This window comes from Dipodomys ordii, unplaced genomic scaffold (assembly GCF_000151885.1).
Source record: "Dipodomys ordii isolate 6190 unplaced genomic scaffold, Dord_2.0 Scaffold34, whole genome shotgun sequence".
Taxonomy (NCBI): Eukaryota; Metazoa; Chordata; class Mammalia; order Rodentia; family Heteromyidae; genus Dipodomys; species Dipodomys ordii.
The window spans coordinates 7197324-7223413 of record NW_012267250.1 but is presented as its reverse complement, the minus strand read 5'-3'; the positions used below and the strand labels follow the sequence as shown (position 1 = coordinate 7223413).

Sequence of the window (26090 nt, the reverse complement as noted above, 5' to 3'; positions counted from 1 at the left end):
TTTACCTTTGTATAAATCAAAATTGGGTAAGTTATATGCATGAAAACCTAGTAAGTTTTTTCTCAGCTATTTCATTCACATGAGTTTTTCTTTAAAAGTATTTTAAATCACTTAAAATCAATTAAAGTTTAAGGTTTGACTTTAAAATCATACAGGAAGAAGGGAGTAAGAAGCAGAGAAATTAGAGGGAAAATGTTTTGCATGTTAATAGCTATTCAAATTAGTTTATGAATTAGTTTTCAACAACAAGGTCTGCATGCAGCCTTAATTTTTTTTTTTTTTTGGTCAGTTATGGGGCTTGAACTCTGGGCCTGGGCGCTGTCCCTGAGCTCTTCAGCTTAAAGCGAGCGCTCTACCACTTGAGCCACAGCACCACTTCCGCTTTTCTGGTGGTTTACTGGAGAAGAGTCTCATGGACTTTCCTGCCCAGGCTGGCTTTGAACCATGATCCTCAGATCCCAGCCTCCTGAGTAGCTAGGATTACAGGCGTGAGCCCCCAGTGCCTGGCAGCCTTAATTATTAAGGGCATATTGGAATTATTTTTAGCCAGTGCTGTAGCAGCATTAAGAAAAATGAGTATAGCTTTCCTATTTTAAAGCTGATTCTCAGAGTCAGCAGGAGGTAGGGCAAGCAAAGAGGACAGCTATAATTTTATGCAAATTTTAAAAACCCTAATTCATATTACTGGAAATTCCTGAAAGCTGACTTAAAGATTGGAAGAAATCCATAATGATTATATGGATGGAATCATGCTATTAATAAGAGTATAACCTACTGCCTGCCCTTGGATTATTGTAAAACACCCAATCAATACCAATGATTATAATTTATTGCTTAACCCTGTGCCAGGCATTTTACATACATTTTATTTAAACCCTTCATAAATCCTGAAAGGTGGTATATCTCTTATAGAGGTATGAAAACTGGTATTCAGAAAACATTAACAACTTTTCCACCTCTAACTCAATAGTTTGCAGCCTTTATACTCCATGTAGGTACAAAATAGGCAAATTAGTCATGACATTCTAGGTTTAACATTTACTCACGTTCTATCATCTCTTCTCATACTTCTTGGCTTCTCTAACCAAGTGAATTAATATAATATCTTAATTAATTTCCCATCAATTCAAGAATACTTAGTAAAGTTGAACTTAAAAAAAACACAGACACACCACATATGCACAGGTATGAAAGTTAAAAAGAAATAAAGTATGTAGATGCTGGGACTGTAGTTAATATTTGTGATCCTAGCACTCTAGAGCCTGAGGCAGAAAGATACCGAGTTCTAGGCCAGTCTGAGCTACAGAGAGAAACCCTGAATCAAAATAAGACAAGCAAGCCAACAAAAAAAGTACAAGGTGATAAATAGACTTAATAGTGATTATATTTGAAATTACAGGAGTGGATAAGAACATTTTTAATATATGTAATAAAAATGAGTTCTACATATATACTCATGTATATATATGTGTATTCATTTTTCTAAAATACAGTGTTAATATTCTTCTGTGTGCAAATTTTAAAATACCTTCAGCTCCTAGGAGAGACCAGTACTGTTAGACACTGCTAAGTTCTAAAAATACAGAGATGACTAAGGCATGATCCATCTGTTGAAATCTGCCTGGGGGAGTAAGAGATGGCTTCAGAGAGTAGGTGACATTTGAACTGCTTTTCAAGTGGAGAAAAAGTGGAGATGCTTTGCAGAAAAAAAGCAGTATACAAGTCAAAAATAGGCACGAGGCATGGTGTGTTTAAAAACAAAATATATGTGTAAATGAGGGTACAAACGGGGTCATACTTGTGAAGGATCATGTGTAACTGTGTAATAGGCCACGGAGTTTGTTAACAAAGGTGGAACAGCCAAGGTGCTGGTGGTTCATGCCTGCAATCCTAGCTATGCAGTAGGCTGAAGTCTGAGGATTGTGCTTCAAAACCAACTTGGGCAGAAAAACCTGTGAGACTTATATCTCCAAAAACCACAAAAAGCCAGAAGTGGAGCTCTGGCTCAAGTGGTAGAGTGCTTAGCTTTGAGCAAAATTAGCTCAGGGATAGCTCCCAAGCCCTGAGTTCTAGCCTCAGGACTCCCCCAACCCCAATTCCCCCCTTCCCCCCCCCCACAACACACAGCAGAACAATCTCTGAGGCAGGTTAGGGGCACAGTTAAAGTTATTTTTAGAAAATCTCTTTGGTAGGGGCAGAACAAGTGATTGGGATAAGCAGGTTGGAAAGATCAGACAAGATACCGTTGTAACTCAGAAAAGAAGGGCTGAGATTCTGAACCAAGATAGTGCCACAGCTCACACTCCACAGGCAGGTCTAGAGGCATTTCTATGTGCAACCCATGGAATTCTACTGACCATTTAAACATATGGAAGCTAAGAGGGATTCTAAGCTGACAATTCAAAATGCATGCTCAGTTAAGTAAGACTCTCAAAGTAAATGCTTTCATTCCCTTTGCTGGTTACAAAGGTACATGGACTTCATAGACTGCCAAAATACTTAAGAAACAGCTAAATCTTCTGCAAAGTTTTCACAGATTATATGGAAGTCTTCCCAATTCTTTTAAGGCCAAATTTGAAATATCATACTTGCAAAGATATTTGAAAAAGAGAATTATGTTCTCATAATCATATATGACTGTATACATATATATGATTGTATATAATATATAGATATAGATATAGATATATCCCCAACAAAATTCTAGCAAACAAAATCCGGTGATTTGCAAAGAAGACAGTATCTCAGAGTGGGTTTTTGCCCATTTTCGTGTGAACACTGGTTAATGTAGTATGTTACACTACACTGAAGAAAAAAGTGAAAGTTACAAAAAGAATCTTGATAATAACTGCCCCCCAAAAGAAAGGAACATCCTTAATATGGAGAAAATACCATACTTAATGAAATACAACTGTACCTTGGGAATCAAGAAAGGTGGTTTGTTACCACTGTTGCTATTCTGCATGATGATTCTATGTCTGGAACACAGGAATAGGAAGAGATGAAAACTTTCACAATAGGCTAAAAAACATTGGCTACCTAGGAATTATTTAATGACAAACGTGCAAAATTTCTATATAAACACAAAAGAATTATATTGTAACACAGACAGCTGGAGACCTAAGTGCATTTGGGAGGGCCCAAATTCTTTCTAGTAGAAGGGTAGTGGTCTATGCCCCCTTCCTCTGAATATGAGTGGTCTCATGACTACTTCAATCAATAAAGGATAGTACTCCTGGACACTATGTGACTTCAAAGTGTTCAATCCTTTTGAATACTTGACCTCCAGATTGTCAAGTGGTTAAGTATAGTTAAGTCCAATAATGCCCAACTCCAATTAGACTTTTTAAATAAACAATGTGATTGATGGCGAACACCTGCTTTCCTTCTAGGGATCTAGAATTTTGAAGGACACACAGTGCATACGAGATTAGCTCGCAATAAAACCTTGGTCTTGAGTTTCAAACTGGCTGCCTGAAGCGGAACCCCTGATCCACGTGACTGATTGGAGGGCCAGGCTCTTCCATGGCCTGTGGGGAGTGTGCAGGGGGGTTGCACACAGGTATTTGTAGACCTAGTGAAATCTGTCTTTTCCTCTTCCAGACACAGCTATCTGTCCTTGCTGTGGGGTAACCTCAGGTGTGAGGGTGACACACCACTTGTGGTACTAGCTAAACACCACATGTATGTTAAGCATTTATAGTAAAATAAATACACACGAGCTCATACACAGTGATCTAAAGAGATCTTCGCATTTGGGGGTGGTGAATGCTGGACTATTTAGCCCATGGCCTCACATATGCTCTACCACTGACTTGAACAACATTCTGAGAGCTTTGAACAGTTTTTCCTAACAAGTAAATTATATAGAGAAATGTAATCCAGACCTTAGACATGTGTCATTGCAATAAAAGCAGATTCCTTATGGTGTCCGAAAGCACAACTCCTCTCTAACAGCAGGACCTAAAAGAATGCTAAAATGAGTTTTAGATAAATAAATTTAATTATGCAAATTTAATTAGTCCCTACCGCTAACACTTTGTGGTCAGTTCCTTTTCATCCTAGTAGTTCAGTTCATTTACCATTTAAACCCATTTTCTTCTAAAACATAACAATGGAAACAAATTGACATTTAACAAAATATAGATCTAAGAGATGTAACACCTATTAGACTACCATGAAGACACCATTGCATTATGCATTATATCTACAAGTGAAAACATCCACTATTTACAGAATATTCAATTATCACTACTACTGAAAGCATTTTTGGGCAAGGGCTTATCAATTACAAAATTTAAGAGATTAAGGTATTATTCAGAATGCGGAAAAAAAAACCACTTATGTGTACACAGCAATTTTTACAGTGAAAGTAGATGAACCTCTACTTGCAGCCTAATATGTAAACTGCAACTGTCAGAATACTTAAAAAAAACAACACTTCTTTTAAATCTTGTTCTGTGTTACTGGGTGAGACATAGTATCCTGTTTTTCCACCTATAGATTGAACTCAGGTCCTCATGCTTACTAAGCAAGTGCTCTACCACTTAAGCCAGGCTCCAAGTCCTTTTGGTTTAGGGTTTGGACTCTGCCTCATTTGACCTCAACACACATTTCTTCTACTTCTACCTCCCAAGGAGCTGGCCATTACAGGCATCACCATCCTATCCAGTTTGATTTTGGATTTTGGCATTGACCTGAACTAGCCTCAAACTCAAGCCTCAAACCATTATCTTCTTATTTCCGCTTCCCACCTACCTGGAATAGCTAGAATTGATCTAGTATCTTGTTATTATGGAGTTGATTTACAACCAAAATAAATGTTTAGTTTTCCCCATCGGGAGGTGGTGGTGAGGCTGTTCTTACAAACAATATTATTGATTCATAATATGTGGGCTTTATAAACATCCAGAATCCAATCTGAAGTTCAACTACTCTGTCTTGAAGCAGCCAGGACTTGGAGCAGTAGGATCCTAAACTCCCAGACAGTCCAAGGTTCTTAATGTTTACCTTATGAAAAGGATCTGGACCTTTGAAGTCACAGCTTTAAAACATTATAGATGTTCTCTCAGCATTAACCAAAAGTGACATTCTAGCCTGGTGATAGATGTTCATTATACCACCACTGAATGTTAAGATGGTTCATTAAGAGAACTTGTGCTCAGTTCTTGAGTCCACAAGTATAATTGTCAGATGTAGGCAAAGGTGTTTAGTTAGGCAACTTTCACAAACTTTTAACGGAGAGAAATAAATGCCACACAAATGAAAGTTGTTTTTTTTTTTTTTAAAGAAGTGATAGCCGAGGGGGAAAACATCTTTTACTGCATATACAAAATCCTTCAAATCAAATGGTGGTGTGTTCAAATTCAAATTCAAATGCAGCTTATAACAATATGGGTAATAAAGTATGTTTTTATTATTATTGTAAAACATCATCTAGTGTATTTATAAAGTCTGTTATTTCCTTAAACATCCATTTCACAAAGCATTTAATTATTTTATATTCATTTATAAGGACCTGTTTTTCTAACAACAGCCTATTTTATGCCTTTTTTGGATGTGATGTGGGGCTTGAATTCAGGGCCTGGGAGCTGTCCCCAAGCCTCTTTGTATTGAAGGCCAGTGCTCTACCACTTGAGCCACAGTGCCACTTCCAATTTTTGAGTGGTTAACTGGAGATTAGTGTCTCATGAGGACTATTCTGCCCTGCCTAACTTTGAACCAAGATCCTCACATCTCAGCCTCCTGAGCAGCTAATATAGGCATGAGCCACCAGCATCTGGCTTATTTTGTGCTTTAATAATAATGAATCATGATAAAACAATCAAGTGACTTAAATGTTTTGCTAATGACTACATCCCCTACAGATTCTTAAACACAAAGCTATTGCAATCATGAGCAGAGCAACACTCTTCTTGAGAGAAATAGTGACATTTGCTATGGATGAGAGGAAGCTCCTCCCCAACCCCACCAGTGAGTTAAAAGAATGTTTGATTCCCTTAAAATTTAGAATAACTTGCTATTACAATTAATCTTAGTTGGTAACTAATAAAGACAGAAGCAAGCATCAACTTCACAATATCTTTTGGCAATTTCTACAGTGAAAAAGGAGTGTTTTTCAAATTGTGATGGCATTGAAATTCTATTTTAGAAATTCTAGATTTTGAGATGTTAAGAAATAATGTAAGGTTCGTTTTTTGACATAACGTCTTGTACATCTCTTTGCTGCAATGGGGCCACCTGTATCTCTATTTAAACAATTTGTTTTACCTTGCTCATGTAATTGTAACCCCTCTGTACAGTATTTTCACAATAAAAAACTTAATAATAAAAAAGAAACAATGTAAGTTACATCTACAGAATGTTAATAAACCAATCTAGTGATTTCTGAGATCAGTAGAGACTTTTCTTTAGTGACACTAACTTATATGCATTTTAGTACTTTTACAAAAAAAATCTATCATATAAAATGTGAGCTAAAACAAACTCTAATTTCAACTGGGACCAAGGTAAACATCTTAGACAGAAATTTTAACAAAGAGATGCTAACCTAAGACAAAACTAATTATATATAATTAAGGTTGATTAAAAATGCCAAGTGTAAAAGACCTAATTTCTGCCATTTTGAAATAATCTTACATAAACATATCATTTTTATGTTTATATGTTTTTCTATATAAACATATAGCTTTTTTGCTTTTTAAGTAATCAAGACAAATAGTAGAAAAAGCATTTTATTTATATGGAAAAAGCTACAGTAAGATCTGTAAAAGGTGTCAATATAATATTGCCTATACAGAAAAAAATTCAAATGTGAAGAGCAACAAATAAAAGTTACACATCTTCCTACTTAGCAGTGCAATTAATTCACATTGCAATAATGTTAAGTCAAGTATAACAGCAACAACAAAAAAATCAAAACAAATGTTTTTCCATCATCAGAATACTGAGAATTACAGTGTAAAGATCATTTTGAGTTTAAGAAATCTGCAATCAATCTACGGAATATCCTAAGAAGGGAACACAGTTCATTCTTTTCATTATGAGCTGTCGAGTTTTCAATACTGTTCACAGGAAAAAAGTCATGAGGTGACATACAGGTAAATAGAATACATTTAGTCTATACAGTAAAAAAATACAACTTATAAAGTGAGCTAACAAATAATGAAATCTGAATACAGATTTATAAAAGTGACAACACATACAGTATTTCTCATGTAAAAACATCTAGTTTCAGCAAAAAATAATTTGGTTGCTTCTCAGCTGCATTGTAGATCTTGAAAGCTGAAGATGCAGATGTCCGAGTATCTTAAAAACCATAATAAATGTCTTTCTCAATGCATACAGAATGATAAATGCTCCCATCACAGTCTTAAGGGTATTTTTGGAAGTTTGTTTTGTCTTGCTTCAGAAACACATTTAAAATGGGTAAAAATCAAAAGGTTTCATGGTACAATGAAACAGTAAACAGTGCTCAATTTACTGCTAATGTTGAAAAAAACACCTAGATTTTACAGTACTCTGGTATAAGTGAAAGTTTTTTTAAATTTTACATTGCATATTTCTGAGTCCATTCTCTCGCGTGTCTGTTGTATCTGTAGACATACAAAAGGGACATGATAAAAACTTACACACTTAATCTTTAGAAGCATCAGTAGAGAATTTATCTATTTTGCCATCTTATAATTAACTCATTAACCAGACATATGAACTCATATGGCTGTCCCTGCAATCATTATGAAAATGTAATATATATATATATATATATATTCTTAAAACTAGGAAATCTATAAAGCAAACTCTGAAATGAGTATTATCCACCAAATGCAAGGTGCAGGAGGCTGAGATCTGAGGATCCCAGTTCAAAGCCAGACTCTTATTTCCAAATAACAACCAGAAAACTGGAAGCGGCACTGTGACTCAAAGTGGTAGAGGGCTAGCCTTGAGCGAAAAAGCTCAGGACAGTGCCCAGGCCCCAAGTTCAAGCCCCATGATTGACAAAAAAGAAGAAGAAAAAAGAACCTACAGTACTAGCAGGATAAGGCAGCTGGAAAACAAAGTCTGGGTGGAAAAGAGCTAACTTCTCTTCCTGGGAGAAGACAGGGAAGACAATATTCAGTATTGTCCAGTGATTATTCTTTCACTTATAATTTACTGCCTGAAATTATATAGTTATTGTGCAAAGAACATGCATTATTAAACAGTAAATAGGAAGGAATATTTCTTTTGTATGTATAAAAAAGACCAATAAGAGTTTACATCATTGGGATACACATTTAATATAAACATAATCAAATGTACTGGTAAGATACTGATAGTATACTTCAAATTATACTGGTATTCTCATGTTTTCACTATATAGATATGCATTCAAACAGGACTGAATATAAGCACTTACTTTTCTTTGTCTGATTTATAGATCTGTGCAATATCTGGTACTAAGGGGTCATCTGGGTTAGGATCACAAAGAAGAGAACATATGGATAATAAAACTAGATTTAAAAGAAAACATTTTATTAGAGAATGGCTTTTCTGCTTTATAAGAGTTGTACACATAAAATAATTTTTACTAAATATAATGATTGAACTAATAAAGGAAAAAAATGAATATATCAGGATTTGAGAATGAAGCTTAGAGGCAGAGTACTTGTCTAGCATGCACGAGGCCCTAAGTTTAATCCTCAGCCCTGTAAAGAAAATACAAATCATGCATCAAATTATGTTGTATACTTTGGCAGGTAGTAAATATTATTATTATAATTATAAAATAACTATATAAATGTATACTATGAAATTATTCTTTTTTGAAATTTTAAATTTTATTTGAATGTCTATTTGCTTAAAAAAATATGATACTCCAAATAGCTACAAACAACCACTCAAATCAAGTACTCTACAAAACAAATAGCTATGAACAACCAACCACTCTACAAAACAATCAAATCATTAAAGTACTCTACAAAACAATCAAATCATAGTGAATGGCCTAAATGTGGTGGACATTGTGCTCATGCATCATTTCCTATGGTTTGATGATAGAGACTGTCTACAATGAAGAAAGTTTTTTTTTTTAGTCCTTATAACTTATCTGTTTTAAATGAATTTACAAACAATATGAACTGTTAACTTTAGCTTGTTTTTGAGGCCACATCCTTATTTTTTTCAATATTAGGGCTTGACATTAGGAACTTGCATTCATTTTTTAATATGTGTGTATGCATGTGTGTATGTGTGTGTACACGCACACGCTATGTAATACCTTGACTCAAAACACAACACACACACACACACACACACACACACACACACACACAAAAGTATCTGAAATAGAAGGAAATCAGGAATCTCATCCATTTCACATGCACGCAACCACTTCTGAGGGTCTACTTGGAAGCTATAGAGCAACCTCCCATTTCCACCCTCCTCTCTGGTATGACATTCCTTTATCTTTTCCTACGCTCTCCAGTCTAAAGAGGAGAGCAGAGTGGACTAATAGATGACAGAGAAAAGGAGACATTAAGTACTAAGAAAAAAAGATAATATAACATTTATCTTCTGCCTGTCCAATAAAACGTCAAGCTTTTGTAAGCAAAAAGAATAGATTCTCTGGGCTTGCTTATATTTTCAGAATGCTTCCAGATTAAACTCATGATATAAAGCTGTTCTGGTTTTATTTAAATGTCTTGTTTTACTATATTTAAAATATAGAAAAGGAAAAAGTGAACAGATAGCTAAGTAAAGTACAGAGCAACCTCACAAAATTCATGAGCAAAGTTCCTCCTCTCCCTACTCCTGCTTCCAGAAGCCATTTTCCCTGTTGTCATTATCATACCTGCAAATGAAATACTTTCAGACAAGAAAAAAAAATAACACTCGTCCTTTATCCAAGGGTTCAGGTGCATAGTGACTCTCCACAGCAAAACCATTATAACCCTATTTTACCTATAAGAAACAGTCTATCTGAATTCTCAAAGGACAGCTTCTAGAAGCCAACAATACTAATTATATTTTATAAAAAGCTACAAATATCAGAAGTACTTAGCATCTGGCCATCTGCCATTGCTTTTAAACGATAAGGACTTAGCTGCTTATGCCAAATGACACTCATTTTGTAACACTATTCCAGGAAAGAACATAGTGATTTGAATAACATTTGACATACAAAGATTGCTTTTCTTGATTCCATGCATGAGAGGTTCATCTTTTAAAAAAGGACATTAGAACCCATATGAACATTTTTAGATAAGCACTGCACTTGAAAACTACCAGTTATGAATAATGGATGTGAAGGCCTTTTGTTTACCTAATATTTGGAACAGTTATAGCTGGTCTTGGATCTTGCTTCCTATCAAATTTATCCCTGTCAAAAACAAGTTGTGTATTCAGGGTAGTACTTATTTTAAAAATTAAGAAATGATCAGAGATTTACCCATAAATACCTTCAATAAAAGTGTCAGGGCTGGAGGCTTATCTAGCCAGTACACGGCCCTGAATTTAAAACCCAGCAATACTATAAACAAACAAACAAACGAATGTGTGTGCTAGACAAGAGGCTCCAGCATTAGATCTCCTGGCCTAGCAAGTGTGAAGCCAAATTCAAACCACCCTACAAGAAGAGGAAAACGTAGTGGAGAGTGCTTGTACAAAGAGTGTTTGTACAGTCAATTGGCTAAGAAGACAAAATTGGCTTTAGATGACCCATTCCTATAGCTGACAGTTTAGCAAAAAAAGATGCTATATACCTGTAAAAGTGGAGAATCAGCAAGGATCACATATCATCTTAATGATTCTGACCATTGTTCAAAGTTCACACTAAGATGCTGTCTATACTACATTACTCTAATGTGTGGAGTAATTCTGAACTTTAAAAAGTATTTATACGATTACTATTAGTTCTACTAAGCTTGCTACTTCTTTTTGGACGAAGCTACACTGCTTTAAAGATTCACTTGTTACTGTCAACTGTTCTGTTTCATCAACAGGACAAATGGCTCCCAAATCTTTTTATTACTAAGTCTTGGTAATAAGTCTGCTAAAGAAAAAAAGGAGGACAAAATTCAAGCTAAAAGGATAAATGTCCATAGACATATCCTCACTGTCCTTGCTCTAATATTTTGAGTCTCTTCTTATTTCACTATTTCAATTTGTCCACCCATACTTCACACACCTCAATGCTTAGCAGTCATAAATCAGCATCATAGGGGAGATGTAACAGCAAAGCAAAAATACAATAGGAGAAAGCACAATCAATTTTATCTTACCTCTAGTGCCTAGATACTTGCATTATAGTTTGCCTGTTTCACTGTCATCATTTGCCTTAAATCTGATATAATGAAATTAATTACCTTTTGATACAGTCAAGGCTGGTGACCACTGAGACCTCAGGATGTCAAGACAAATGCTTCCATTACTGTTTATATTTGGATGGTAAATTTTTGTTGTGAAAGCAATCTAAACACAAAACAAAAACAACAACAAACAGCATGAGCAAAACAGAATCAACATGCTCTGGGTCCCCAAATACCTGCAATGTGACATGGTCTTAGAGGAGAAACACATTGCATTCCAGTTAGATGAGCATCTACTTTAGGCTTCATGTAGTTCTAGGAACTAAGAATCGGAAAAGCCAGTAACTCAGTTTCCTTATTTTTCTCCCCAAGGATTTGAGAAGTATTTTGAAGATTGTAATAAGTCTGTGGGAGCTGGTATGACTGGTTGGTTAGGTAGCACCTAAAGTAATTAACCCGGTTTCGGGTTTCATCTTACCTCACAAGTAATCCTTTTCCCAAAGTGATTATCAACAGTGCCTGGAAGTACCACTTAACTCTATCAACAGGGTTACTAACTCTGCTCCAGGGCAAAGCTGAGAAGCTTCAGCTTGTTATTTGTCCTAAGAAAAGTATTGAGAACCCAAATCCTCCTCTCAAGAGTTGCTATATGCATATCATACATTTGACTCTAGGCAGCTGTTTTTAAAAAGTCTAAAATAACTATTTTCTCTGAGATCCATTCACATACCCCCCAATCATGTGTTTTCTCACTTGACCTTGTCTAAGTTAGATCTAATAAAAACTTTTCTCTCCCTCTTGCTACTACAAGAAGGGGCTGTGCCATATTTACTTTTTTTTCCCCATTGAGAAGAACATGGCAGTAGTCATAAAATATTCACTGAATATTTGAAAAAGAGAAAGAAAAAAGAGGTCAGTTTTGGAAAGATGACATCGTGAATAGAAAAGTCTGATTCTTCACCATAGAAACTTTCCCACAAACACACAGCTAATAAGGAGGAAAAGAAACACACAATGTAATTTGTAGTTTAACAGTGACTACCTTTTTTTTAATACAGAGATAATGCAGCATTTAGATTTGGTTCTTTCACAAAGGTTTGAGCATGCTAACCTACCCTTAGTCTCCAACATCATGAAACCATCTTTGGAAAAAGAGTAAAATCTCTGACATGAGTCACATTAATCACAGGAATGAAAATACCTTTGGTGGTTTAAAAGGATAGTCTGTCGGAAAATGTACAGTGAGAAAGAAGACTCCACCTTGATATGCGCTATCAGGCTGAAATTACAAAACAGTATGCATCAATGTTTCATTATACTGCATTTCTTTATTACTTAAAATGATTTTCCCCAATGTTATCAGCATGAATAGTCATCATACTTGAAATGCCTACATCAAATATTATCCTTTTGCAACATGTACAATCACCACATCGTAAGTTCAACTCATTTATTACCTTGAGAACACCATCCCTTCGCAGAAAAGAGCATGTCCAGCAATCATGTCCACATAGCAAGTTTTAAAACCACACAACATGAGACACATTCAGTAGTGTGACTTACCCTAACAAAACTTTTCCTGACTATAATAACTATGAAAGATTAGTCTACACATGAAGGCTACTGGAAGAAAAGTTAGCTTTCTGTAGAAAAAAACAATTATAAAAGAAAATGGGTTGGAATTAATATTTTTTACTTATAAAACTTAAGTTCTCATGTTCTCTTAAGGGTGACCGGAGAAACCCAGGTTGCTTAAGAAATGGATGACATCACTGCACAATTTATCTCTCAAATCTTCATTTAGTAATCATCTACAAAATCATGCAGAAAATGCAAAAATGTCTAACACAAAACTAAATACTCGCAATCGTCAGAGTTGATCAGATTTTGAATCTACAAGAGAAATTTAAATTTTGTCTCATTTAAAAGTGGCCATTAGAAAATATTTAGACCAAAACAAGCATAAAAGATACCAAAAAAAAATGGTAGCTAAATATACCTAAAATTCTATTTTGCTTTCTTCATATTAATTAAATACATCATGTTATATCAATATTTTGGAAATAAATGCAAGACTTATTACTTCCTTACGTGTCTTCACATATTATTACAGGACTACACCATATGATTATTCTTACTATATTTATTGTTTAATTCCAGGTCACCAACAATTTATAAGGGGTCCTAAAATAAATGAAGCAAATTATAATAATGAGTATCACTTACTTAGATATTCAAATGACACTACAGACTATTATGGAATGCATGTTTATATTACTAAAAAGGTGGGGAATATAAATAACAATTGTAATCATTTGCTAAGGAATATTTGTGGAGGGCTACACCATTCAAATAGTAAGGGAGGCCTTTAAATGAAAACATTTGAGAGTTCTTAATAATGAAAAACAAACAGAAATAGTAGATTCTTATTAAAATGGTTATATAAACAGGTTGCATGTTCATCCTTTAGTATACAATTTAATAAAATTTCCCCAGGATCCTTTTTGTTTTAAGTTAACACAAAGTTATATAACTAAAACTCCATAACTGATTACATAAAACTCCTCCAAGGGATGGGAAAGAGGATGATGTACATGAAAACATGTAACTAACATATGCTCAACTAGCCCTCACCTAGAAAGCAGATTTGAGCAGAGTGCACATTCTAATGCAATCAGACTGCAGCTTATTGAAAAGAGAGCCTATTTCAAGTCAGAACTGACCCTTAGATATAAAAAGAAATAGCGTTAATGGAGGTGATAGTATCACGAAGTCTAAGAACAATAGGTATTTTGGAGTCTAAAGCAATGGAACAAAATTAAAAGGAACAAATTCAAAAGGTGACAAAAACAGACCCATTACACTATTTATCAGTACTCTTTTGTAGAAAAGAATGAGAAACTTCTGGACTTGGTGCTTGTTTTCTATAGGAATTACACTTTTGGATTACTTTTTTTTTTGTCGGTTGTGGGGCTTGAACTCTGGGCCTGGGTGCTGTCCCTCAGCTCTTCAGCTCAAGGCAAGCGCTCTACCACTTGAGCTACAGGGCCACTTCTGGTTTTCTGGTGGTTTATTGGAGATAGGAGTCTCACGGTCTTTCCTGCCCGGGCTGGCTTTGAACAGCGATCCTCAGATCTCAGCCTCCTGAGTAGCTAGGATTACAGGCGTGAGCCACCAGCGCCCGGCTGGATTACTTATTTCTAACTTATGAAAACTCCAGATGTGAGAATGACTATCTTTAGTTATGAACACTGACTCTGTGTCTAAAAAAAATAAATAAAGCAGACCTAATCTGGTTGCACATTGTGGATGATCAACGATGAAAGATCTGGAAAAGGAAAACACCACAGGGACCCCTACCCCTATAAATACTTAACACCAATGCTGAGAAAAATCATCATAAACCCCTAATCATATTTTGCTTCCTGGGTAAGTCAGGATGTAAGAATATTTAACCCTAGTCACAAAGGTGAAAAGGCAAAGAATGAAGAATGGCTACAGGGGTCAATTTCATATATATGAATCATACTTACAGGCCCCATAATAGTTGCTTGCCAGTGGAACACTGTAACAAACAAAAGAGTTTTGGAGTCATTTACAAATGTTATAACCTGTATTTTTAATGATAGCATAATCCTCACATCAGAGCAAAGCTTACAGTCATCTCCCACGGGTCCAGCTGAACAGTGAGCAGGTGGATCGCGTTGTAGATCACTTAATTCCTGAGGGAGAGCAAAAAATACTTAAGGTTAATTCCTTCTTTCCCTTCCAATGAAACAGGCATAAGAGTCCAATAAAACATAAACAACTCACTTTAGCATTTTTTTCCACTTTAACATTATTTTATACAGTTCTGTTTTCAAAATAGGAAAACAAAATGTACTTTGCCACTGATTGGCAGAAGAGTATAGAAGTTGATAGTAAATTCCTTTATGAGATGTCTCAAATCCTTGCAAAGGATTAAGCAGATTAAAGTATTTTTGAGATTCCTAAGACAAAAATGTTTAACTAGTATTCACTCTATATAAGTTCATTTACATACATGCTAGGTGGACAATATGTTTAATAATAATAATATTTAAAAATAGGTCTTGCTTGGAGGAGCAGTTGATGAGTGAGGACCTGGGTTTAATCTCTAGTACCAAAACTCCAGTTCCTCCTTCCAATAGGTTGCAATCTAATGAAGGGGAGTGAAGGCTCAGAAAGATAGTGATGTATGTAACTACTTGATGGAAAGTAGAAAAGAGAACACAAGCCACAGTTTGAAGCCTAAATTATCGATTCATATTTTTCCTGTTCTCAAGGCAACAGAAAGAAGATCATTCAGCTCAAATTTCCAGTTTTAACATACCTAGCTCTACCTACTTCTTTGTGATGGTCATTTTCATTTCCTTCAGCCTTAGATGGAAAGGAACTAAACATCCCCAGATAAGAAAAGTATAAATGCAACAGAAAAGACTATATCTGGGCTGGGGAATTTAGCTTATGGATATAATACTTGCCTAACATGTGTTTGATCACCTGCACTGCGAAGAAGAAAAAAGAAAAAGGAAGGGGGGAACAAGGACTGTAACTGGAGAAAATGCAGTTTGGAAGATAAAGGAAGGTCTCTGAGGAAGTGACATTTAAGGTGAACTGCAAGGGAGGATTGGAAGTGAGTTTGGGGGTAATAAGTGATACTGGAAGACAGAATGATAGAAGAGGAGCTTGGAAAGGCAGATGAGAGGCCAGACAGAAAGTAGAGAACAATACCCAGGGATGCTATACCAAATGCACAGGATGACTTTTAAGAAGTGACATGCTCTGATTTAAAAGATGGTTCTGACCTTAAAGGACTGGAGGAAAAAAAATGACGAGGAACAGATTAGTTACTTTAGGTATGACAAATGAGCGCTTCATCTGGAGAGGCAGCGAGGAGAGGAAAGGTGGCAGGCACGGGACAGTGTGAAGGGCATACCTATTGTGGAATCGGATGATGAATTACATGAACAAAGTAAGGAAGGGCCACAAGAAGTGTAATGAAGATTAGTGACAGCTACTGCTTCTCAATGTCTTAATCATCCCAACAATCCTCAGAGAAGGGTGTTATTATGCTCCCATTTTATAGGTGAAGCATAAAGGAGACACATTTCATTGTCAGCACCTGTGACATTGTACAATCAGACAGAAATAGAATGCTACCCAGGCAGCCCAACATCTCACACTGTAGCTGGATAAAGGTGCATGAAGAGTCATAGATTGAGATAGAGACTTGTAGAAGCAGACCTGCTCAATCTGATTCCTGTGATGGTAAGAAAAAACTTTAACGTACAAGGCTTGAGCTTGTAAGATGGCAAGGCCACATCAGAAAATTATTATATATAACCTGGCATTTAAAACCATGGGAAGGGTGTAAACATTTTCGTGGGAAAATACAAATAAAGACTGCATTTCACCAAATCAAAGATGTCATCAGGTATAAACCACACCCTGACTTTATGCAGCAGCAATTAAAGAAAAATGCTGCCAGTTAATTTTAAGACACTACTAATTATGTGTCCAGACTTTGCCCTAAGTTCAATCCTCAAATAGGGATAGTCAAGGAAGAGGTTGAGGTAGGAATGGCTTTCCAAAGAATGACAGACACTAGCTAAGTAGCTAGCGAAGTTTAATTTTATTCCTCTTAATAGTGCTGTGTTTCTCTTTTTAATGCACTTACTAGCATAGAATAGTAACACTGAATAGACCAAGTAAAAAGAGATTTTGGTCTTCAAGTTAGCTACAGTGGTTAAAAGCAAGGCTTTCAAGTTCAAGTCTGGTGCTACCACATAGCCTTGAAGGGGGGGGGGATAATATACATATATATATCACATATGTATTTATATATGTATATGATCAAAGCTTTTTTCCTGTTATGCAAAGTAGCCTTACTATCTTCATCCACTTTTTCCAAGATAATCAAGTGAAATGATGCAGGTCAAAAGCATGTCATGGTCTCTGGCATACAGTATACATTCAAATAAATGTTAAGTAATAAAAAATTAACAATTCTCTAGTAGTAAATAAGGACTATTTAACACTTTTCAATTTGGGGCTTTTGGAAGACTGCCTCTGAAATCATTCATATTGAGTTCTCTAAATGATAATGTACATAGTACTTTGTCTTTACGAGAATACCAGATAATCAGAAGAAAAAAAAAAAGAACCGTCCCATGTTGTAGTTAAAACAAACACTGTCAATGATTGGCATGACCATTTTACAAAATGTACATGAGTAACATTCATATACAGAAATATATACAAATTAATTTCATTTGTTTACAAGAAAACCCAACACTATATTTTAGTTAGAATAGCCTTTGCTTATGACCAAATTTCAAATGTCAAGCTGTTCTTCAAACCCCTTGAAAGTCTTGCTTAAAAATCAAAAGTTACCTTGTTTTTGCTATTTTTCTTAATATTGTGAGACTATCTCTTCTTTAGAAGAAAGTAAGTAAGAAGTAAGGTTTAGGAAGAGAGGAAAAACACATAGGTTAACCACTAAAGGTAAAGTCCTTCAGTTGTCTATGTAAAATTGAGTAGCTATAGGAAGGAGCTGAACATCAGACTTCCTTTGGAATCACACCAACTAGTACTTACTACTAATAATTACGACATGGGCTGGGAAGGTGGCTCAGTGGTAGAGCGCTTGTCTTGCATGCATGAGGCCCTGGGTTCGATTCCTCAGCACCACATAAGCAAAAAGAAAGAAAAAAGCCAGAAGTGGCGCTGTGGCTCAAGTGGTAGAGCGCTAGCCTTAAGTTAAGAGCTGAGGGACAGCACCCAGGCCCAGAGTTCAGGCCCCACGACCGGACCCAAAAATAAAAAATAAAAAAATAATTACGACAATACTTTGGTGAGGAGACAACAAATCTAGCATACTTTCAGAGGGCATACATTTCCAACATTTTATCCCTCCGTTCATCCCTACGGCCAGAAAGATGCTATATTAATTTTTGGAAACATGTAACTGAAGCTTTTGTGCATAGGTGCAGACAGAACATCGGCAAAAAGCAAAAAGCACCATGGACATACACTCCCTGTCCTTCAAAAACACAGATCTTAAACCTCAATGACAACTTACTCTTTTCCTCACACAGACTTATTATCTGACTTAAGGCTTTCTCTGCTGAAACTGGCACTCTATTTATTTCTAGTATCCACGTCTAGCATTTAGAACTATGTGTTTGGTATTAAGAAATAATCCAGAGATTCTTTTGTTATTCCAAAAGGATTTCCTAGGATTAGTAGTCTGGTCCTTTGCTCCTTTCCCCTTAATTTTTCCGTAAGAAATGACACTGAATGATACAGCTTGCTTAAGAACACTGGATTCCCTCTTTTGAGAGAACAGACTTTTACTTCTAGAACTCGGCTTTTGATTTTCAACACATGACCTTGAAATGCAGACTGCACCCTGTACTTAGCAGCTAGTAACAGTGTCCTGAGCTCCTGGGGCTTTTTCTGAAGTAGCTTCATGGCCATGCTTTCATAGTGCACTGAATTAAAAGTTTTCACAGATAATACATTCAAAATCATACTTACTTTGTCAAGTATTGTATCTATATGTGTGTACTAGAAAAGCAAATGTGTAGGAAGGAAAATAGCCCAGTGTATACACCCATGCAGATGATCATCATCAAACCAAACTACTGCTAAGATATTAAAATACTTCCATCCATAATTTTTGTGGGAATACACATGCCAGTCAGTGTTGGAAGGAGTCTAAGTTGAGATACAAGATTTTGGAGGGTAATTTGGTAACAACGGTGGAAGGAAAAAATACATGTGGTCATAGACCTGCAATTTTACCTTACAGAAATAACTACATAGGTAACCAAAGACACATACATAAAAATGGTTAGTTCATCATCTTGTGTAAATATGAGAAAAATAGTTTATCAGTAAGAGAACTGTTTCATAAGATGAAAGAGCTATATTATGAAATGTTGGGCAACCATTAAAAGGAATGAGACATTAGTGAAAAACCTGGTGAAATTTGAGGTAAGTCTGTAGTTCAGTGAATTCTGTTATGCCAAAGTTACTTTCCTCATTTTTTTAAAAACAGTGTTTAGGTTTTAAACTCGGTGCCTTGCGCTTCCTAAGCAGATGTTCTTTTGCTGTTTCCTCATTTTGATAATTGTTACTACTGGTACCAAAGTCATGAATGTAAGAGGAAGTAAGGTGAAGGATAAGTGTCAGTGTTCTATATTATTTTTTGCAACTTTTATGTAACACTAGAAAGTTATTTCAAAACCAACATAAAGTAAAGCTTTTTTATTCATACTCTGAAACCCAATGTATTATTTTTTCCCTAAGGTTTTCTTTTTCTGTGTGACTGCTTCCCAATATTCTTTTTTTTAAAGAGGGTTAATATATTTTTCTTAAATCTTTTTTTTTTATTGTGAAAATACTGTACAGAGGAGTTACAATTACATGGTCAAGATAATGAGTACATTTCTTATCAAGCATTGTAGCCTCCTCCTTTGTTTCCCCTTCCCATCCCTTCCCATCCTCCCCCCCCCCGTATTTTTCTTAAATCTTAATGATAGAAACTCATAAAATCCTTTCCTAAAAACTTTTTTTATTGTGATTAAGTGATTACATAATTTCCCAAATTTCCCAGTATTGTGGGATAGTGATGCTCAGTTAAAGTCAAAAACACATTCTAACTTTCCTGGAGCAAATTGTCTATCACGGTCTATAACATTTATGAGTTCTATGAGCTTTGCGATACAGCTATTTCTTCCACATTGGGTGATATGTACATTTCTTTTGTTTTGCATAGTGTCAGCTGTTCCCTCTTTCCCACTTGTTCCCTCCTTCCCATTGCTGCCATTGAGTTGCTTAGTTCACTTTGGTCAATGTCCAGTGCAGCTGATGGATCCCACTGTTGCATGTTTTTCTCTGATTCCCTCTAGTTCTGTGTCGTCTTCCTGGTTCCCCTCCGGTGTACACATATATACCATACATGTGATCAGCAGCATGGGGTTATTTAGTAGTGATTCTACCAGATGAGTAGGAGTCCTTTGTTTCTTAAGTCCTGTTAATTTTGTCATTATCACCTAACATTTTGGATTTAACATCCCCTTATCAGGGAGACCATGTACTGTTTGTCTCTTTGTTCTTGGCTTACCTCACTCAACATGATTTCTTCTAGCTCCATCCATTTCCCTACAAATGCCATTATTTTATCATTTCTAATGGCTGCATAATATTCCATTATGTATAGATACCACATTTTGGATCCATTCACCTGTGGTGGGACATCTGGGTTGTTTCCATATCCTGGCTATTGTGAACTTTGCTGCAATAAACATGGAGGTGCATGTGTCCTTGTATACTGGTTCCTGTTGTTCAGGATAGATGTCTAGAAGTGGTATGACTGGGTCATAAGGGAGGTCAATATTTAGCTTTCTGAGGACCCTCCAGACTGCTTTCCAAAGTGGTTGTATAAGTGTACATTCCCACCAGCAGTGTAATAGGGTTCCTCTTTCTCTGCATCCCCTCAACAAATGCTGTGGGGATGTGGGACATTCTGACTGGGGTAAGGTGGTATCTCGAGTTGTCTTTATTTGCATTTGCTTCACAACCAGGGATGGTGAACATTTCCTCATGTGTTTCTTTGCCATTTTTATCTCTTCATCTGAGAAGTCCTCTTTAGTTCCCTTGCCCATTTAGTAATTGGTTTGTTAGGTTTGGGAGGGATTATTTTCTTGAGTCCCCTGTATATACTGGATATTAACCCCTTGTCTGATATATTGCTGGTAAATATTTTTTCCCAATTAGTTGGTTGTCTTTCTAGCTTAGTTGCGATAGATTTAGCTGTGCAGAAGCTTTATTTTAAGGTAGTCCCATTTGTCGAGTCTCTCTCCAATTTGTTGTGATCCTGGGACTCTGTTCAGGAAGTTCCTTCCTCTGCCTGTAAGTTCAAGTGTCTTTCCTACTCTGTCCTACAGTAGTTTCAGAGATTCAGGTTTAATGTTAAGGTCTTTAATCCATTTTGAGTTGATGTTGGTGCATGGTGATAGGCTGGGGTCTACTTTTAGTCTTCTGCATGTGGCTGCCCAGTTTTCCCAGCACCAGTGGTTGAAGAGGCTGTGTTTCTTCCATTGTATGTCTTTGGCTCCTTTGTCAAATATCAGCTGACTGTAGGCCTGTGGATTTATTTCTGGATCTTCTATTCTATTCCATTGGTCTTCAGGTCTGTTTTTGTGCCAGTACCATGCTGTCTTTGTTATTATGGCTCTATAGTAGAGTTTGAAGTTCGGCATGGATATCCCTCCCATGTTGTCTTTATTCCCTAGAATTGTTTTGGCTACTCTAGGTTTTTTGTTGTTCCATATGAATTTTTGGACTGTTTTCTGTATTTCAGAGATGTATGTTATTGGGATTTTAATAGGAATTGCATTGAATTTGTATATTAATTTTGGCAGTATTGCATTTTCACTATATTAAGTCTGCCTAACCAAGAGCATAGGAGGTCTTTCCAATTCCTAGTGTATTCTGTAATTTCTTTAACTTTTTATAGTTTTCATTAAATAGTTCTTTTACATCTTTGGTTAGGTTAATTCCTAAATATTTTATTTTTTGGGAGGTTATTGTGAATGGGGTTGCTCCCTTTATTTCCCTCTCTTCCTGTATGTTATCAGTGTATAGGAAGGCAACTGATTTTTGTGGGTTTATTTTGTATCCTGCTACCTTGCCAAAGTGATTTATGATTTCTAAGAGTTTGGGGATGGAGTTTTTGGGATCGTGAATGTATAGTATGTCATCTGCAAAAAGGGATAGTTTAACTTCTTCTTTCCCTATGCGGATCCCTTTAATGTCTTTTTCTTGCCTTATTGTCCTGGCTAAGGGTTACAGGACTATATTGAAGAGGAGTGGAGACAGTGGGCATCCTTGCCTTGTTCCTGATTTTAAGAGACTTGGTTGTAGCTTTTCCCCATTAAGTATAATATTGGCTATTGATCTGTAGTAAATGGCTTTCATTGTTTTAAGAAATGTTCCTTCTATTCTTATTTTCTCCAGAGCTTTTTAGCATGAATGAATGTTGAATTTTATCAAAGGCCTTTTCTGCATCTGTGGAGATAATCATGTGATTCTTGACCTTGGCTCCATTGATGTGTTGGATTACATTTATTGACTTACGTATGTTAAACCATCCCTGCATCTCTGGGATGAAGCCTACCTGGTAGTAATGGAGGATTTTTTTTTATGTGTTTCTGGATTCTGTTAGCTAGAATCTTGTTAAGGATCTTTGCATCTGTGTTCATCAAGGAAATTGGCCTGTAATTCTCCTCTTTGGTTGGGTCTTTGCCTGGTTTGGGGATGAATGTGATATTGGCTTCATAGAATGAGTTTGGGATAGCTCCCTCCTTCTCTGTTTCTCTGAAGAGCTTGAGAAGTATGGGTATTAGTTCTTCTTTAAAGGTCTTAATAGAATTCTGCTGTGAATCCATCTGGTCCTGGGCTTTTTTTTGTTGGAAGACTTCTGATTGCTTCCTGTATCTCGTTGTAGGATATTGGCTTATTTAATTGATTTACTTCTTTGCTCAGTTTGGGCAACTTGTATTTCTCTAAAAATGCATCCATTTCTGCCAGGTTTTCTTTCTTTAGAGAGTATAACTTTTGAAAGTAGTCCGTTAAAATTGTTTGGATATCTTGGGTACGTGTTGTGATTTTTCCCATGGCATCCCTAATCCTGTTAATATGGGTTTCCTCTCTTCTTTTTTAATTACTCTTGCCAATAGTCCATCAATTTTATTTATTTTTTCAAAGAACTAGCTTTTTGTTTGGTTAATTTTGGCTATGACTCTCCGATTCTCTAATTCATTAATTTCAGCTCTTAGTTTGGTTATCTGGTTCCATCTAGTAACTTTAGGTTCCATTTTTTTCATGTTTTTCTAGCTGTTTTAATTGCATCATGAGATTATTTACTTGGTCTGTCTCTATTTTCTTGATGTGGGCACTGAAGGCAATAACTTTGCCGTGTCCCACAAGTTTCTTTGCGAGGTATTTTCATTTTCATTGAGTTGTAGGAATTTTTTAAATTCTTCTTTGATCTCTTCCATTATCCTGCTTCCCAATATTCTATACCTCATAAAAATCTTTTAAAAGAATACCTTTTTTTTGGTTGGTTGTGGGGTTTGAACGAGAAAGGTTAGTGCTCTACCACTTGAATCACAGCACCACTTACAGGTTTTGAGTAGTTAATTGGAGGTAAGGTCTCATGGAGACTTTTCTGCCAGGCTGGTTTCAAAGCTCAATTCTCAGATCTCAGCCTCCTGAGTAACTAGAATTACAGGCATGAACTACAGTGGCCAGCTTAGAATAGCTTTTTAAATTTTGTTCTTTTGCTTTAGAAAATTTGAGTGACTACTTATTGTTTTATTAAATAAACTCTACCAATGAAGGTGTCTTCATTATTTAGCACTTACATATGACAGTTTCTCTGCCCAGATTTTCTGTGATTATCCAAAGTTCCTTACTGAGTTCTTAAAAACTTTCAGGTATATAAGGTCAAAATTAAGGTCAAAATTAATTTCACAGCTGGGAGCTGGTGGCTCATGACTGTAATCCTAGATATTCAGGAGGTTGAGATCACTGTTCAAAGTCAACCTGGGCAGGAAAGTTCATGAGACGCTTATGTCCAATTAACCACCAAAAAAAAAGCCATAAGTGGAGCTGTGAATCAAGTGGTAGAGCATTAGCCTCGAGCACAAAAAACTCAGAGACAACACCTAGGCCTTGAGTCCAAGCCCCAGGATGTGTACAAACAAACACAAACAAAAAGCACAATAAAACTAAGATGTTACCTTGGTTTTCACCACCATCACCTCTTCCTCCTCCTCCTCCTTCTATTCTTTCTCTTCCTCCTCTCTCTCCCTCTCCCTCCCCCCCCCCCCTCTCTATATGCATGCAGTGGCTGGGTTTGATGGGTGGGAAGGGAACTGGGAGGAAGGGAGGAAGTGCCAGGGACCAAATCCTAAGATACATGCATCCTAGGCAAATTCTCTACCACTGAGCTATAGAGCTATAGTTCTAGTTCTAGTTCCCTCTACCTTTTTTTTTTTTTTAATTTTCAGAAGCAATCTTGGTAGGTTTCCCAGGCTGAGCTCGAACTCCCAATCCTCCTGCTTCAGCCTCATGAGCAGCAAGGCCTATAAGAGCATGCACCATTCCACCACCAACACAGTGGCATTTTTCTAGAGACTTGGTAACATGGTATTGTAACAGAAAGAATGCATAGGCAGATGTGAAAATCCAGGTGCTACCTAAAAGTCCGCCTAAACTAACTTCTAAACACATGCAAAACAGTATCTCCCTTAAACATTCTTTTGTTTGGGAAAGTTATTTTCATTAAAAAATACCGTTTATTAATAGTATGGGTATGGCTCCAAGTTCAATCAATAGGTTTTATTATGATTTTAAATTATTCTTTCTAAATTTGTTTCAGTTTCTCATATAGGACATATCAATAGATATAACATATAAACTAAAGCTCTTCGTCCTCAATACTTAAAATATGAAGGGGATTGAGACATAAAAAACTTTTGAGAACTACTGATTTAAGCTGATTGCCTGGATAGTTCCCTATGTATATCGGCAAGTTTTCTGACCCTTACAATTTTCCTTCTCCTAAAACAACCCTCCTTCCATTTACTCATGCCCCATGTCTACCCATTCTTCTTTAAAAAATAGCTACCTTCTCAAAGGCAATTTACTTATTCTTTCTTTTTGTGGCATTCAAGGGTTGAGCCCAAGGCTTTGTGTCTGCTGGCAAAGACTGAACACTGAGCCATACATCCAAACCTCGAAGGCCATTTTAGAAAACAAGACATTTGGATCTGGATTAAATCTAGCCTTGCTAGTATACTAGTTGTGCAGCCTTGGGCAATTTGAAGAACCTCTTATTCTCAAATGTACCATTTGTCATACAATATATCACTACATGCCTTGAAGACTGTACTGAGAAGAACACAAGTAAGGCATCTAGCTTAATACCTGGGACATGAAAGAAATCTTTAACAAATCATCATCCTTTCCTCCCTTCCCTCTTTCACTAGAATATTTCTTAGGCCAAAACTTTTGTGCATTTTTATTTATTGATCCCTCTGCAGTACTTTATACAATGCCTTTCAGTATTGCATCATATAAGAAAATTTAAGGAATAATGGTGATCAGTAGAACAGACATTCCAAATTCCAATCTTTTAGAAAGGCAAATGACTGGAACTAGCAATGGAACAAATAAACAGTTATTCCCTTTCAAAGATCGGCACACTGCATATACTATTTAACAGGTATTGAAAGAGAATAGTGGAGACCATGTAAAAGCATAACATAATGACCACTAAGTATGAGCATCAAAAGAATATTATAATTAAGGTATGTGACACCATGGTCACAAATTTCCAATTTACAGAATGTGACATATTTAGATATGTATATGTTCATATATGTATTCAAGTCTCCAAAACCACGTAAAATTTTCATTAAAATTTTGTTTTGTTTTGGTGTTTCTAGTTTAGAAAACCTCAAACCTCCAAAATATTCCATCTTTACTGTTTATTTAAGATGCTGCTGACCTACTTTCAGGACACCACGTTGGGCTGTTCTTCCAGAAGTGTGGGGTTTTGTGCTGAGCTAAAGTAGTCTCAAAAGCCTGCCCTCAGCCGGGCGCTGGTGGCTCACGCCTGTAATCCTAGCTACTCAGGAGGCTGAGATCTGAGGATCGCGGTTCAAAGCCAGGCCGGGCAAGAGAGACTGTGAGACTCCTATCTCC

At 36.2% G+C, this 26090-nt stretch overlaps 1 protein-coding gene across 1 annotated transcript in view; it reads right to left on the bottom strand.

The window, feature by feature from the left end:
• Nucleotides 1-6680: 6680 nt before the first annotated feature.
• The window catches only part of Ube2d1 (ubiquitin-conjugating enzyme E2D 1), a 34568-nt gene continuing 15158 nt past the window's right edge, over nucleotides 6681-26090 (bottom strand). The window contains exons 2-7 of the mRNA XM_013017216.1: nucleotides 14947-15010; nucleotides 14822-14853; nucleotides 12490-12567; nucleotides 11346-11451; nucleotides 8399-8492; nucleotides 6681-7595 (exon numbers count right to left, since the gene is read on the bottom strand). Of these exons, the coding sequence (XP_012872670.1) occupies nucleotides 7550-7595; nucleotides 8399-8492; nucleotides 11346-11451; nucleotides 12490-12567; nucleotides 14822-14853; nucleotides 14947-15010 (420 nt within the window). The 3' untranslated portion in view covers nucleotides 6681-7549. The remainder of the gene's footprint in view (nucleotides 7596-8398; nucleotides 8493-11345; nucleotides 11452-12489; nucleotides 12568-14821; nucleotides 14854-14946; nucleotides 15011-26090) is intronic.